The following is a 15,548-nucleotide window of genomic DNA, read 5'->3' as shown; positions in this document are numbered from 1 at the left end:
ACTCATCTCATTTCAAACGTAGTGCACTGAGGATAGCAGAGACCAGGGTACTTATTAAACCCAAAATATAGTGACATGGGCATCATTAGCTCGGCTAGAAGTGTGTCAGAAGGGAATGCCCATGAATAATGACACACAGGGCAGACTTTGACATGCCAGTGAAACAGATTTCCCACAAGTATAGATGAGGAAAAATGTCTCTCATTCAAACTCTAGGGGTCCTCGTTTATCAAAGTCATAGGGTACAACAATAATTTATTTCTATTATAAAATAAGAAAACATTTATTTTTGCTTTATATTTGCTTTTAGGCTCTTAACATCCTTGATGTGTCATTACAAATGCACAGGTCATGTGAGTGATTCCTTCGGAGTGAACGCGGGTGAATCTGACTGCAGTAGATGTGAAAGATATGAATAAAAATTATGTTTATTCAGCCAGCGCACATACCTGTATTTACACAGTAGTCCACAGTAGTCGATTGTCGAGTTCACGCGCATAGGTTTAGTACCTATGATCACGCGCGTGAACTCGACAATCGACTACTGTGGACTTCGACCGAAAACAGGATGTAAATACAGGTATGTGCGCTGGCTGAATAAACATCATTTTTATTCATATCTTTCACATCTACTGCAGTCAGATTCACCCGCGTTCACTCCGAAGGAATCACTCACATGACCTGTGCACTTGTAATGACACATCAAGGACGTTAAGAGCCTAAAAGCAGGTTTAAAACTTGCCCAATTGAAGTCAACAGGGTGCAAATTTTAAAAAGAGGATAACACGGTGTAGGCAACACCGATTTTTGTCGTTGTTCTCTGTACTGACAGCACTCCAAATGTACAAAAAAATGAGCTCAATGTTAAAATTGACCGGAGTTCTCCTTTAAGCCTGCAAAAAATACTACAAAAAATATCAAATCAACATCATTTATTCAAATCAATATTACAATTATTGCTTTAGTTTTTGCGATTTTTCTCTACAATATTTTATGCATCACCATAATTTAAAACAAAATGTTTAGATCCATCTAAAAAGCATTTCTGAGTTGTACTGTATAGATAGATTAGGATTCTCTTCATTAATTAAATTTAAAATTTGTTAACACATAAGTCTGACCCCAATAGGATTCTGTGTAATAAACCAATTAATCAAGTAAAAAACTAAAATTATAATAACACTGGCATTTCATAAAACAGTATAAAAGTGTAGAATTTGATCAGATTTACATCTCCCAAGTTATTAATGTTCACTTTAATTATGAATATACAGAACACACTCTTTGCTATGTGTACTTCTGTAAAAGTTAAAGAATTAATTTACATATTATAAATTCAGGACCATTTGCTGGTAGAATAAACCTTTATATTACTTTCTCTTCCAAAAAAAAAAAGAAAAAAAGATGAGGAATCCTACATGGCAGTGGCGAGGCTACATAAGGGCCAGGGTTAGTGGATTCTAACTTAAACACCTCTGATTGGCCATTGCATTCAAGAAACCAATAGATACGTCTGTGATTGGCTGCATATGTAAAAAAACATTGTAAATAGAAACCTTCCACACTCTCCAGAGCACAAACACAGATACGCACTGGATCGTTTGCCAAATCACCAATATGCTATTATTACAGAGAAAACTGATCATAGAACAGCAGTTATGGGCAGCTTTTCCCTCTAAAAGCAATCAGAAGCAGCAGAAGTCAGTGGTTTGAGTGAGAAAATTCCCTCTGCCAGGGGAAGGGTAAGCCTTGCCCAGCCGTTGTTTTCATGAAACGGTTGGCTGACAATAAATCACATTTAACTAAACCTAACTGTCAAACTATTTTTTTAAATGGATGCAATTTGAGAGTAGGGATTGGTCCACCCTCACTTTTAAATTTCTGGCCTCGCCACTGCTGCATGGTCAATGTTGTTGGACTCCTGGCTTCAAGTTAGCAGAACTAGAAAAAAAATATATTGAAAGACACTTGTTACTTACATTGTTCTACTGGACGTAAAAAAAATATAAAATACATAAGCCAAAACATATTTTTCTGACCTTCCAGCGATTACCACATTCATTGCACAGCACAAAGGTGGTCATTGGTTCATCAGCACTCCGAGTTTGCACCTGTGAAGGTTCAAAACATTACTCTATTTTCTACAACAAATGAAAGAACTTTGTATACTAGGTTCATTTGCACTATAAATATATACAGCTAAAAATCCAGTAATATTAGAAAATGCGGTTTCATCGATGTACCTGGTTGTAGGTGCAGTTTTTCTTCCTGCACTTGCCACACTGCAGCAGGTCAGTTGTGGTTCCTCCAGTCTTTGCCATCTGATGTTCTCGGATGGCCTCCTGGGTCAACACGTTCCTCAACTGTTTCAGTTCATCACTAGCCATTTCCTACAACAGCAAGAACAGTGTTCATTTATAGACAGCAGATTGGCTTCTGATATACTGTATCATATTTCTGGGTAGAAGATATTTGTTTGACTACAGGTCATTTCAAAGGCTAAGTTTTACAACATTGCACTTTAAATAAACTATTGCACTGCAAACAAATTTTCCAGTTAAAACAATCTAACATCTAATATCTAATAATGTAATTCTTGTTTGAAACATAACCATCAGAACATTTTGGGCAAATGGGGTAAGAAAAATTAACTTACACTACCATTCAAAAGGTTCAGTAAGATTGTTTTTACAAGGAATTAATACATTTAATCAGTAAGAATGCATTAAATTGATCAAATCGCGACAGTAAATACTTAAAAATTTATATTTTAAATAAATGAACCTTCTATTCGCCCTGAAAAAACATGACGGTTTCCACAAAAATATAAAGCAGCACAACTGCTTTCAACATTGATGATAAAAAAGAAATCTTGAGCAAGTAATTTCTGAAGGATCATGTGACACTGAAGAGTTGAGTAATGATGCTGAAAATTCAGCTTTGTCACCACAGGAATAAATTACATTTTAAAATATATTCAAAACGAAAACAGTTATTTTATATTGTACTAATATTTTACAATATTACTGTTTGTACTGTATTTTTTAATGCATTTTCAAATAAAATGCAGCATTGGTGAGACTTACATATTATTTATTATTTATAAATTTAAATGATTTTAGAGGTCCAAAATGTGCAATCTACCTCAGCAGTCATGGTGGCCATGCGGCTCAACTCGATGGCTCCAGCTAAGACATTTTTACGCAGATTGGGGTTTTTGGGATCCTTCAGGTTACTTATGCGGCTGCGGACTCTGTTCTTGTATTTCATGTCTGTGGCTCTTATCTCCTGGTAGATATGTAGGCAGAGGAGGACAGTTAAGGATATCTACTTTTGAATTTTAAGCAATGGTTTCAAGAGGATTCTACACTCATTTTCAAAGCAATTGTCAACCAATAATGTCCACTAAGGATATAATCCTCGATTTCCGCTGCCATGCCTTCACAGTTTGCCCCATAGTCTTTGTAGTCATCTAATAGGAAAGAAAAGCATATTGTGAGCATCATCTCCACAATAATGAGTATCAAAACGAATAATAATGTCAGTATGTCTGTGATATATGTCAGACTCTGTGTGGGTGTCAAGTGTTTGTTTTGCGTACCATCTGTACGTAGTGCGGCGGTCAGCATTTCAATGCATTTGTCCCTGATGGAATCCCCGGTTAGCAGACGAGGAGATAAAGGACCCACACTGGAGCCAAGCGGAGAGAGGGGGCTTGTGGGTGTTGTGGGCGTCTTTGGGGTCTCTGGTTTACTCTTGCTGTATGGGAAAAACAAAAAGCAGGCGTCTTTAGTTCTCTAATGACCACGTGACAATTACTTAAAGATAGAATGTTCCAACATCCCAACAGAATCATTGATCACTGCTGTCTGTGAACATTTTCATAATATGTTAGTCATGATTTGAATGACTTTGGGATTTTGTGTACATATATTATAACTGGAATATGAAGCAGGCAGAATTCTAAGTATATCTGAGCCTATCCAAAAGGGTGAGAGTGAGAACATAATGCCACAATAACACCATATGGCATGCTGGTCACATCTAAACGAGTAAATAATAATAAACAGTAAAGTATAGTTCTTGCCTTTCACTAGATTTCTTGGCCTGAGGTGAGCTGCCAGACCTTGAGTTAGTAGAATCTCTCCTGGAGAAATAACACATGAGAGTTTATAGTACGCATTCGGTGTTGAACATGAAAGTCATGCATTTATCTTTGTAAAGGATCAGTAGGTTTGAATTAGTGATGTGCGAGACTAGTCAACTAAACGATATTGCTGCTAGTCAACATTGGAAATACTATTCGTTTACATACATTTTTTTGTGCATGTTTATGGTTAGCTTTATTTATTTCTACAAAGGCTACATTCAAATTACTTGAATTAGTGTTACATTTTTTAAACATGTTATTTGTGTTACAAAGTGTACATCTTAAGCAGATAGCAAAATCATATTTTACCTCAGAGCTTTCATTCATTCTTTTTTAAATGTCCACTCGGAAGATGAGCAAGGTGATGGAGTATTTTGACTTAGCCTACACAAAACTGTTCCGTATTTATTCTATTTCATTTAACAATTAAGCTTGCTTACAGGCTTGTTTTACTACGTTATGAGGGTCTATATACTGGTATGAAATTTGATTCCAATTTAAAGGAGAAACATTATAAATTAAACTTAGGCTACTTAACAACAACAGATCCTATATCAATATCCTAACAAAAGGAATCCTCCTATAGTTGACGAATAACAATACCTTGTGACTTATGTTAACTAACATCTATTTAAGGAATTCTGTTTATAATAGGCTATTAAAGGGATACTCCACTTTTTTTGGAAATAGGCTCATTTTACAACTCCCCCAGAGTTAAACAGTTGAGTTTTACCGTTTTCGAATCCATTCAGCCGAACTCTGGGTCTGGCGGTACCACTTTTAGCATAGCTTAGCATAGATCATTCAATCGGACAAGACCATTAGCATCTCTTTTAAAAAAATGACCAAAGAGTTTCGATATTTTTCCTATTTCAAACTTGACTCTTCTGTAGTTACATCGTGTACTAAGACCGACGGAAAATGAAAGGTTGCGATTTTCTAGGCTGATATGGCTAGAACTATACTCTCATTCCTGCGTAATAATCAAGAAACTTTGCTGCCGTACCATGAGTCCAGCAGGCGTAATGATATGACGCAGCGCCTGAAAATAGTCCCCAGCTCAGTAACTTCCAACGTGACCGGGACTAAGTTTGTCTAACCTATTAGACCTATTATCAGGCGCTGTGTCATATCATTACGCCTGCTGCACTCATGGTACGGCAGCAAAGTTTCTTGATTATTACGCAGGAATGAGAATATAGTTCCTAGCCATATCAGCCTAGAAAATCGCAACTTTACATTTTCCGTTGGTCTTAGTACACGATGTAACTACAGAAGAGTCAAGTTTTAAATAGGAAAAATATCGAAACTCTTTGGTCATTTTTTTGAGAGAGATGCTAATGGTCCTGTCCGATTCAATGATCTATGCTAAGCTATGCTAAAAGTGGTACTGCCAGACCCGGAGTTCGGCTGAATGGATTCAAAAACGGTAAAACTCAACTGTTTAACTCTGGGGGAGTTGTAAAATGAGCCTATTTCCAAAAAAAGTGGAGTATCCCTTTAAGTTTGTATTTATTGGTCCTCCACTGCCTGTTGATTCAGAAGATTTTAATAAATATGTCAATATTGGCTAACGTTGAACACTTATGTTTAGTGTACAATGATCCAAATGCAAGGCAAGCACATTACATATGACCTTTTTTTTCAGCAGCATTCAGTATGGGATTTGACTCATATAGATTATATAGGTTATTTCAAATTGATATTCATATAGACTGGGTTTTTTTTTTAGCATCTTCTGGAGGTTTGTTAGACTAGTCCACCAGTTGGTTATAAAATTTCCTTTTAAACGTTAATGAATTGGAACACATCAATATTTTGGATGCTTCAATATTTCACTGCAAGACCAACTGCATTACTATAACATGTTACCTCTCCAATTTAGTTTCACTTGATTGTCGTTTCAAAAGGTGATGGCTTGACTTGGAGTCGGTAGAGTCCTTACTGCAGTAAAAAAAAGAGCAAAACACAAATGCCTGAATGTCAGTAACCATTTTTTTTTGGTTTTTATTTGGTTTTCTATGTTTTTTTTTAGTAATGCATGAGCAGACCTGTCTCTCCGTCCTTCCATGCTCGGCTTTCTAGGAGGGAGCTTTTTGGAATCTGTGGAGTCCTTTCTAGGAATAAAAGCAGAGTAGGGAATTTTGGTGACAAGTTATATTGTTTTAATGAACATAAAAAATCCACAAGTCTTGCAAATTGCCACCATCCTCAAACTCCCAAGACAAAATATCAACAATGCATGCACTTCTGCTGCCCTCTGCCTACATTCAGTTGCAAAACATCAATTCAAACCTCTCAATCTTGAGCTTCATTGACGGTCTTTTAAGTGGTTTACTCTCTCTTGTGTCTTTTCTGAGAAAAAGAAAATCATCTCAGCGCTTTGGGATGGCGAAAATTATTATCACCACAAGCCATGAAAAGACTTCATCCAAACTGAATGAAGGAGATAGTTCACTCAAAAATGTAAATTGTGTCATTATTCTGTCATTGTAATCATTCCAAACCTGTATGGCTTTCTTTGAGTATGTAGCACACAAGTCATTTGGATAACTTTTATGCAGCATGAAAGCAGTGTTCAAGATTTTCCTTTTGTGTGCCACAGAAGAAAGTAAGTCATACAGGTTTGAAACAACATGATAAATGATGCCAAAATAATTATTTTTGGGAGAACCACCCCTTTAAATTAATAACACCAATGGTTTAGTGATACACTGTGCAACTTATAAGTATAATTTCACTCAACAATGGTATTGTTCAAGGGTTAGTATTCATCATGTTTCAGACCTATCTTTCTCATTGTGTTCAGACATCCGTCGCTTCGGGTCTGATGTGTCTTTTCTATAGTAAAACAGTTGTAGTTATTCTTCAGATGGTGAAGTAATTAAGTACAGGCACACAGCTATTCATGTCAACATGCTTTTCATTTCCTCTGTCCCTAACCTTTCTTTCTCTTTGTCTTTATTTGTGTCTAACGCGGGACGTTTTGTAGGTGTAGGTTGAAGATGGAGAGGAACAGGAGGGAGAGGAGCACTGGGATCCGCTGTTTCTTTTCTAAGCAAAGAAAGTCACTGATTATTTATGAGACAAACAACACTGCGCTTTGTTAGAACACTGTTACGCTAAAAAAAAAATGCTGCAAGCGACTGAAAGTACTTTGTTTACTCAAAAAGACAACACGCCAAGCCCTAACCTTTCTTTCTTCATCTCTCGTTTCTGAGGAGGATGTAGATTGAAAGGTAAAGGAGGAAGAGGGGCATTCGGATCAATTGCTTTCTTTGCCCTAGGTAACAAATATACAATTCCAATGTTGCATTAAAATGAGAACAAAGGGAAAAACTTTCACTTGTGGCGATACTAGGTCATCTATTGAACTAGAAATGATCATTTACAATTTTCTACCAATTGAATACTGAATCATTGAGAGCCACTACCACTATTTTACAAAATAAAACAAACAAAAACCAAACTAAAGCAATAATATTATATAGTATTGTGCTCTTGTCTTCACTTTATCAAAAGAGAGGGCCATGAACTTGAACTGAAAGGTGTTCAGACCTTTCTCTGGGCTCCTCTAGTGATGGATGTTTGTGAGGAGGAGGAGGAGGAGGAGGAGGAGGAGGAAGAGAAAGGATAGGAGCAGGAGGAGGTAAAGTTTCAGAAGGATCTCTCCTGTGAAAATAGATATTTAGTGGTGACCCCCTATGTTGGATATATAATTTTTTTTTTATAAATAATACAAATTATGAACACATTCTCCTGAGAGCAATCCCTGACCTTTCTTTCTTCACCTCTGATGAGCGCTTAGGGATAGGAATAGGAGGAGGAGGAAGTGGAGGATGAGAGTGATTATGAAGAGGAAAAAGAAATTCATGAGTGTCTCTCCTGCAAAAAAGAAAAAGAAAAAGAAAAAAGCCAGCCTCATTGCAGTGTTGATTCAACATGAAAGCAGATATTTTCATGTCACACACTGCATGCACTTCTAGCACAATGTCTAACCGTTCTTTCTTTCCATCTGAGAAGGGACGTTTAGTAGAATGAGACTGAAGAGGAAGAGACTGTGAGGAACCCAGAGTGTCTTTTCTGTGCAAGAAACGTAAACATCCAAATTCAGCATTTGAACTCCACGTACACTACCATTCAGAAATTTGGGGTCATTAAGATTTTTTTATGTTTTTGTATATTTAAAAAATGGGATTTATTCCTGTGATGGCAAAGCTGAATTTTCAGCATCATTACTACAGTCTTCAGTGGCACATTATCCTTCAGAAATAATTCTAAAATACTGATGCTGCTCAAGAAACATTTCTCATTACTATCAATGTTGAAAACAGTGGTGCTGCTTAATATTTTTGAGCCACTTTTTATTGAGGATTCTTTGATGAATAGAAAGTATGTATTTGAAACAAATCTTTTGTAATATTATAGATGTCTTTACTGTCACTTTTGATCAAATTTATATTTCCATGCTGAATTCAAGTATTCATTTAAAAAATTTTTTTACTGAACCCAAACTTTTTAAAGGTAGTGTATTTTTGTTTTTGCTGTATCAGCCATCACTGTAGATAGCCTTATGACTAATAGACTGCATCAGAAAATAAAACTTTTCACACTATAATGACGTATTCTTAACTAACACATGTCCAAACACAAGCATAAAGCTCTGACCTCTCTTTCTTTACATCTACTGATGAGCGTCTTAGAGGAGGGTGAGAAATGACTGAAGCAGGAGGGAAAAAATCAACGGGAGCATCTTTCCTAAACAAAAGTAAAAATTCATCTTACATTGCAACTCTGCTTGCCCAGCATACAAGTGGGAAAAGTAAAACAAAATTATGTCAACAGGATTGTGCACCACTCAGATTTGAGAATATTTTAAGGATATTCCTGAATTGTAATTGAGGTAGCAAACAGGATGTAGAATTGTAATTACAATTTTAATTTAAGGATTATATAAATGATTATTAAACTATAACATGTTGGACATTTTGTTGTGCTGTTGAGAAAAAAGTAAAAAAAAAAATTTTTTATTGTTTTGATGTTTGAGTATTTAACTTTAAGTTTATCTGATTAATGTAAAAAATATATATATTTTAGAAATCTGGAGGGGAAACAGGCATAATTAGTCCAAAAATTGTATAATGAAATTAACCATTTTTGTTTTTATTGTGTGACTATGTAAATAAATTCAGTAAATTCCACTTTCTGTCCAATTCAAACTGAATTCAACATCCTTTTGGACATTAATTGGAAGTCAATTCTTAAATTCAGATTTTTGCTTAACATTATCACCAGAAAAACTACAATGTTAACGTTCAGAAGAAAATGCCATTCATGCAATTGCCATGACCTTGTTAGTCTGTGACATTTTAAACTTTCCTAGATAATCAGAAATGAGTTTGAAATGCTGATACTTTCACCGTAATAATATGGCTTCATGTTTTGTTTTGTTTTTTTATGTAGTACAACTGGTTCCTCCTAATCCCAGTCACATGCTTCAACTGCATGCACAAGCCCTAACCTCTCCCTCTTCACTTCCCCAGATGGAGGAGGACACTTGGGGGGCTGAGATGAATGCGTCTTTCCGGAGGGAAGATGATCACTGTTCAATGCATCTTTCCTAAACAGAATACACGTAAAAATCTAATTTTTCCAGTTTGGAATGAGCAGAGGGGCTTTATACAGCAGTAGGGCTTCTCACCTCTCTAGCTCCTTTTTATTGTTAATAGACTGTTTCTCTTTTTTCGGGTCACTTTCTTGCTTTCTGTTCCTGAGCTCTGCATCTCGTTTCTCTCTTCTGTGTTTTTCATCGAGTTTCTTGTTGGAGTCTAATTCTGGTTTAATTTCCGTTGTCGATCTCCGTGGACTGACGAGATAAACAGGTTATACTTCATAACGCAAACCACTTTGCTAGCCTCAACCTCTGCGTAAATCAATGTTAGTAACAAAATAGGCCACTCTCGTGTATGCTTTTAGGAAGAGGTTCCTAAAGCTTTCAATTACACTGTACAAAAAAGTATGGAATACTTCCATGTTTTACCCTGTTATTAGCAAACATACCTGGACTCTCTCTCAGGAGGAGTCCTGTTGGGTGACCCTGATGCCTTGCTTGGATGATTGCCATTCTTCATCTCATTTGTCCTCTCAGACTTTTGGTTTTGAGCTGATTCTGACAAAGACAAAAGGCGTATGACTTAAAATATTAAGCCAGACTATATTATACTGCATATATGAATAACATGAAATATATTATGTATTATGAACCTTTTTTAAATGGGATTTGGAGTAAATTTGATCTGTATCTGATTTTTAGATTTTTTTCATTAAAATATTACCCTTACCTAAAAGCTTCTTCCAGTTTTTGATAAGAATCTTTGCCAAGTTGACAACATCCTCATCTGTGCAATGTTTCCTTATTCCGTTCACAGACATGCCAATTCTTGTATCCTGGAACAAAGTAAATATTAAATGTTAGACAAACAAAAGCAAGAGATGTAAGACAACCAATGATGACATTAACAAGAACAGCTGCGTTTATGCACCGATCTATCTGATGTATCATATCTGTTTTATCATTCATAAGTCTCATAAGTCTCTCACGACACATCATTTTAAAAATTCACTTTAATTATGAATCTCTCCATATGATATTTTATTTGCATTCTCCATATTGATTGCACTGTGTGTGTATATGGCTCTTTGTGATACCATTGATTTGCAGCTATATTTTTCTACAGGGATTGATAATGTATGTCAATACAGTTGATCCAGCAGACATACCTGAAGAAGCTTCAGTGTCATGTTGAAATTTTTCAATTCTCTCAGAAGATCTAGAGCTCCGTCCTACACAGAAAGGGAGATTAACAATTATTTAATTACTTAAGCAACTGTTATGATTTTTCTTAATATTTTCATGTATTTTACTTATTTTGTATGGTAATAACACATCACTGTTACTTTTACTGTTCTCAAACATTTGGTCTGCAACACACACATATATATATAAAATCATACTGGTTTGAAACAACATGAGGGTGGGTAAATTATGGCATAAGTTTCATTTTCATTTTTGGGTGAATATCCCTTTAAATTCTGTGCTCATGCGCGTAAAACTATTCAAGTCGGCCAAAACACACACCCCCTCCTCGACCTTGTGCAATTTACTACGAGGAATCCAATACATACTGTTAAGTATTCACAAAAACCAGCATACAGCGTCAACTAAACTGTCTATAATGGCGCACTTTTGTCTTCGTTCTTGTTGCTGCCCTGAATAAATCTAAAGTAAATCTGCTCAATCCTCAGCCAACACCTGTTGTCACTCGCATATGCGTCTCTGTAGTCCTATTACACACACGCATTATGTCTCTCTCACTAGCAACCAAATTAAACAACGCTTGTGCACGCCTGTATCTTAATTAAGCACAATTAAACCGGCGCAAACACACATGCAAGAAAGTTTAAACTAGTTATTCGTAAGCAGCATGCGCAGAGATCGCACAAACAAACAGCGTGAAGCGTTGCGTCAAAATTAGGATCTCACCATGTTATTTCTAGACACCATCTTGTCTAGTTTTTTAGCAATCCGCAACAGGTCCTCCTCTCGTGACATTGTGTGCGCATTAATACGCTGTAAGTGAAAATGAGATGTGTTTATAATACGTTATGACATATAAATCTTATTAATTCAGCGAAATGTACGAAGTTTTGTTCCCACGCATAAGTTGCTCCTGCACGGTCAGTTGAGTCGGGGGGCGGGGCCTTCGGGACAGTCGGAGTTGTCAATCAATTTCATTTGGATTTATGACAATTCCTAAATATAGATGTTACCAGGGAGCGCTAAAAGTTCTCTTTGATTGTTAGGAGGGACACACCATGAACTTTGTAACTTGGGTCTATTGTATTTTATGTCTGTTTTTGAATATAAATAGGGCTATTTTTATTTATTTTTCGATTAAAGGGATAGTTCACCCAAAAACGAAAATTCTGTCATTTACTCACCCTCAAGTTGTTTCAAACCTGTATACATTTCTTTCTTCTGCTGAACACAAAATAAGATATTGACTTCCATGGCATTTTTTCCATACTAACTTGTAGTCTGTTATTTAAATGTTCATTGAGTAACTCAAATTTCACTCACAAATGTCTGGACATTTGCAAGCATACCTCAAAAGCATCAGACCGTGTGTAGTAAACAAGAGGCAAGGTCTGATGCATTTGGTTCAATAGACTACGCAGTAAGCAATAAAAACTCGACATGTTTTACAGTTAAGCAGCAGATGGCAACACTGTGTCACATATTAATGTCCTCTGAACGGTTGCATCTGCTGTGGAAGAGCAGTGCAACTAACTGCAAATATAAATGATTAAAGAAATAGTTTACTCACAAATTACTATAATTTACTCAACCTCATGTTATCCCATGACTTTCTTCTTTGAAACATAATTGGAGATTGGCAGAATGTTAGGGACAGTGTTGGTAACCATTGACTTTCATGGCATCTTTTAAATAAAAATTGGAAGACTGTCAGTCAGCGTCTCCTTTTGACGAATTAACATTGTATTTCCTGTGGTCATATAGAGAATATTCACAGACACTTAAGCTTTAAACAACCTGGAATGTACTATTTGGCTTTATTTTGCAGCTTGTGGGAGGGTGAAAATGGATTTTCATAAACCCTCCTACACTTTTCATCGCACTCTTTCCGTAGGAAAATTGTGATGTGGGGCCTGGATGTCTTATTGTTATGTTTGAGAGGCTAAAATAAAGCTCAATGTCAATCTCTTATGGGATGACCTCAGATGACATCTGTCCTAAAATAACACAGCAAAAATGTTGTGGCACCTACCTTGCGAGTGTGTGCTTTCTCCAATGTCTTAATCCTAAATAACCTCTATGGCTTCGATGGTTGCATAAATGATATAAAATTATCAACATACGTTTAAAATGTGCTGAATTAGCATATTTCTGGGAAACAGATCTATCATTACCCTTTTCAAGCACCCCACATCAGTCAGCAACTGCAACCAGTTCTCAACTGCAACAGACAGACAAGTAGAATTTGCCTGGAAGGCCCGGTTTTCAAACCACAGAGAAAAAAGAACGAGGAAAAAAGAAGAGACTTGAAAAATGGTTTTCCTTTTGATGACCTTTGATGACAAAATAATGAATCAACCAGTACCCACCTACAGTGTCTTCTCAGGGAGTTTGCGGTGTCTCTACCAATTATAGACACAAGACGCCGGACTCCGGCAATTATGGAGAGTCTGAGATGACATCAGACCAGAAAATGAATGATTTCACCGTGCTTCAGTTTTTTTAGGCGCAGAGAGCCCCTGTAATAAAACTCAAAGATGCTAGGCTGGATTGCCACGGCATGCACACCAGCCTTTGGTTAAGGGTGTATTTATAAAATCTCAGCAATAGAACTTTTTTTTTGTTGGTTAAGTTGGATAGTTCCGAGTGTGGCAACATTTTTGAAGGAACTGATATTTGCTGAGGATTTGAGGTGCTCACACGCCAGGAGCAGAACTAGTGCTTTAGTATGCCTGGTCGAAACCACAAAGGTGTGTTTGTCATTATAACTCTGAGAAAAGACAGATATTAACAGTGTTTCATTCAACATAGTCTGATGTAGCTCAGATGCTGCAAACCGTGTTAAACAATGACACAAATTTCCAGACACTGGTTCGCTGCGACATGTGTCTATGCAATTAAAAGCCTTTTAACTAAACATAACTCATTCATGCTAAGTCGTCACAGACATCAATTGCTTCAAAAAAGGAACTTAGCATTACACTCAGATTCCTGCAATTGACAATAAGTGCCTTTGTGATACCACAGACGCTGAGCTCCATAACAAGATAGTTAAAGGCAGAAGTGTGTTAGTGTGTAAATCCCCTCTTACTCTCATTTCCCTTCCTATCTGCCATTAATCCTTTAGTGAGAACATCCACATCCCCTTACATAGCATATTTCTTGCTGCCAAATTCAGGACAGTTTTTGCCACCTACAAACCCAGTTTCACTTATTTCTTAATCAGCTTAAAGAGTATTAATCAGCTTGAGAGTTGCAATGAGGTGAAATCCTTTAAACTGGCACTGAATTTTTTTTTACTTGTCTAGTCTCACACATAACGTGTATTGAATGTTGCATTTTCAAGAGAAATTTATTTTTATTTTTGATAAACACCTTAATTACTGTTTTTTTTTAAAGAACAATTTTCCTCAGCAAGTATGCATTAAATTGATCAAAAGTGACACTAAGACATTTATAATGTTACAAAAGATGTATATTTTAAATACATATATTGCAAAGAATCCTGAACAAAAAATGTATCACAACATAATTAGAAATGTTTCTTGAGAAACAAATCAACATATTAGAATGATTTCAGAAGGATCATGTGACACTGAAGACTGGAGTAATCATGCTGAAAATTCAGCTTTTGCCATCACAGGAATAAATTACAACAGAAGTTACTTTTAAATTATAATACCAACTGTTTTTAATGTCTTTTTTGATAATATTGGTGAGCATATGTGACCCTGGATCACAAAACCAGTCACAAATCGCACAGTTATATTTGTGGCAATAGCCAACAACACATTGTATGGGTCAAAGTTATCGTTAAAAATCATTAGGATATTAAGTAAAGATCATGGTTTCATGAAGATATTTTGTACATTTCCTACCGTAAATATATACGAATGCAGCACAATCGCAAACATAAATGGACAACTTTAAAGGAGATTTTCTCAATGTTTCGAATTTTTTGCACCCTCAGATTCCAGATGTTCAAATAGTTGTATCTCGGCCAAATATTGCCCTATCCTAACAAGCCATAATTCAATGGAAAGCTTATTTATTCAGCTTTCAGATGATGTATACATCTCAATTTCAGAAAATTGACCCATGTGACTGGTTTTGTGGTCCAGGATCACATATAAGGTGTTTTATTTTATATTGATTGATACAGTTGTTTTCACAGTTTTCTTTGAATTCAAGCATAATGGAGCTAAATTCTGTGGGTCATATATAAGACAGATCACACACTCAATTTTGGTTGCAATGTAATTCATTCAAAATGTGTCATAAATTTTGCCTTTGTAGGGCAACACAGATGATAATTATTATTGACATATGCATGTCAACAAATGATGCAATAGTTCTAGTTTGTTTTTGTAAAACTGCAAATCCAATTTTGGATATTCTTATCAGGTCTAGCTCAGAGAGACCAGTAGAGTTTATTAGACTTTGTTGATAAACAACCAATACTGCAGTCTGTAGACGTCTCTCTGTCATTCACACAAGTCTGCTGGCTCAGCTGTTCATTAGTTGCATTAGCTCTTTGCTGCTGCAAGAGAAAATTTAAAAGCTTTTTGACTTTCTCTGGGC

At 36.1% G+C, this 15,548-nt stretch overlaps 1 protein-coding gene across 21 annotated transcripts; it reads right to left on the bottom strand.

Annotated features, from left to right (window-relative positions):
- Window positions 1-917: 917 nt before the first annotated feature.
- Window positions 918-12,393, bottom strand: tcea3 (transcription elongation factor A (SII), 3). Of its 21 annotated transcripts, XM_084385246.1 has the most exons (24): window positions 11,868-11,924; window positions 11,694-11,780; window positions 10,931-10,993; window positions 10,492-10,597; window positions 10,211-10,319; window positions 9,852-10,016; window positions 9,672-9,770; window positions 8,819-8,908; window positions 8,150-8,233; window positions 7,928-8,035; window positions 7,709-7,822; window positions 7,344-7,433; window positions 7,094-7,204; window positions 6,938-6,991; window positions 6,446-6,505; window positions 6,202-6,267; window positions 6,023-6,094; window positions 4,088-4,147; window positions 3,602-3,759; window positions 3,416-3,472; window positions 3,145-3,299; window positions 2,244-2,390; window positions 2,040-2,111; window positions 918-1,941 (listed from the first exon to the last, which is right to left on the bottom strand). In XM_084385246.1, the coding sequence occupies exons 2-24, from the start codon at window positions 11,760-11,762 to the stop codon at window positions 1,933-1,935; spliced, it is 2,118 nt and encodes a 705-aa protein (XP_084241372.1). In that variant the 5' UTR covers window positions 11,763-11,780; window positions 11,868-11,924; the 3' UTR covers window positions 918-1,932. The 21 variants fall into 21 exon arrangements, with proteins under 21 accessions (XP_084241372.1, XP_084241373.1, XP_084241368.1 ...); XM_084385247.1 differs by lacking the exons at window positions 11,694-11,780; window positions 11,868-11,924 and adding an exon at window positions 12,152-12,393; XM_084385242.1 differs by lacking the exon at window positions 11,868-11,924 and adding an exon at window positions 12,152-12,265 and having other exon boundaries at window positions 7,928-8,233.
- Between the last annotated feature and the right edge of the window lie 3,155 nt (window positions 12,394-15,548).

Source organism: Rutilus rutilus (assembly GCF_951802725.1).
Source record: "Rutilus rutilus genome assembly, chromosome: 17".
NCBI lineage: Eukaryota > Metazoa > Chordata > Actinopteri > Cypriniformes > Leuciscidae > Rutilus > Rutilus rutilus.
This window is presented reverse-complemented; position numbering and strand designations above follow the sequence as displayed.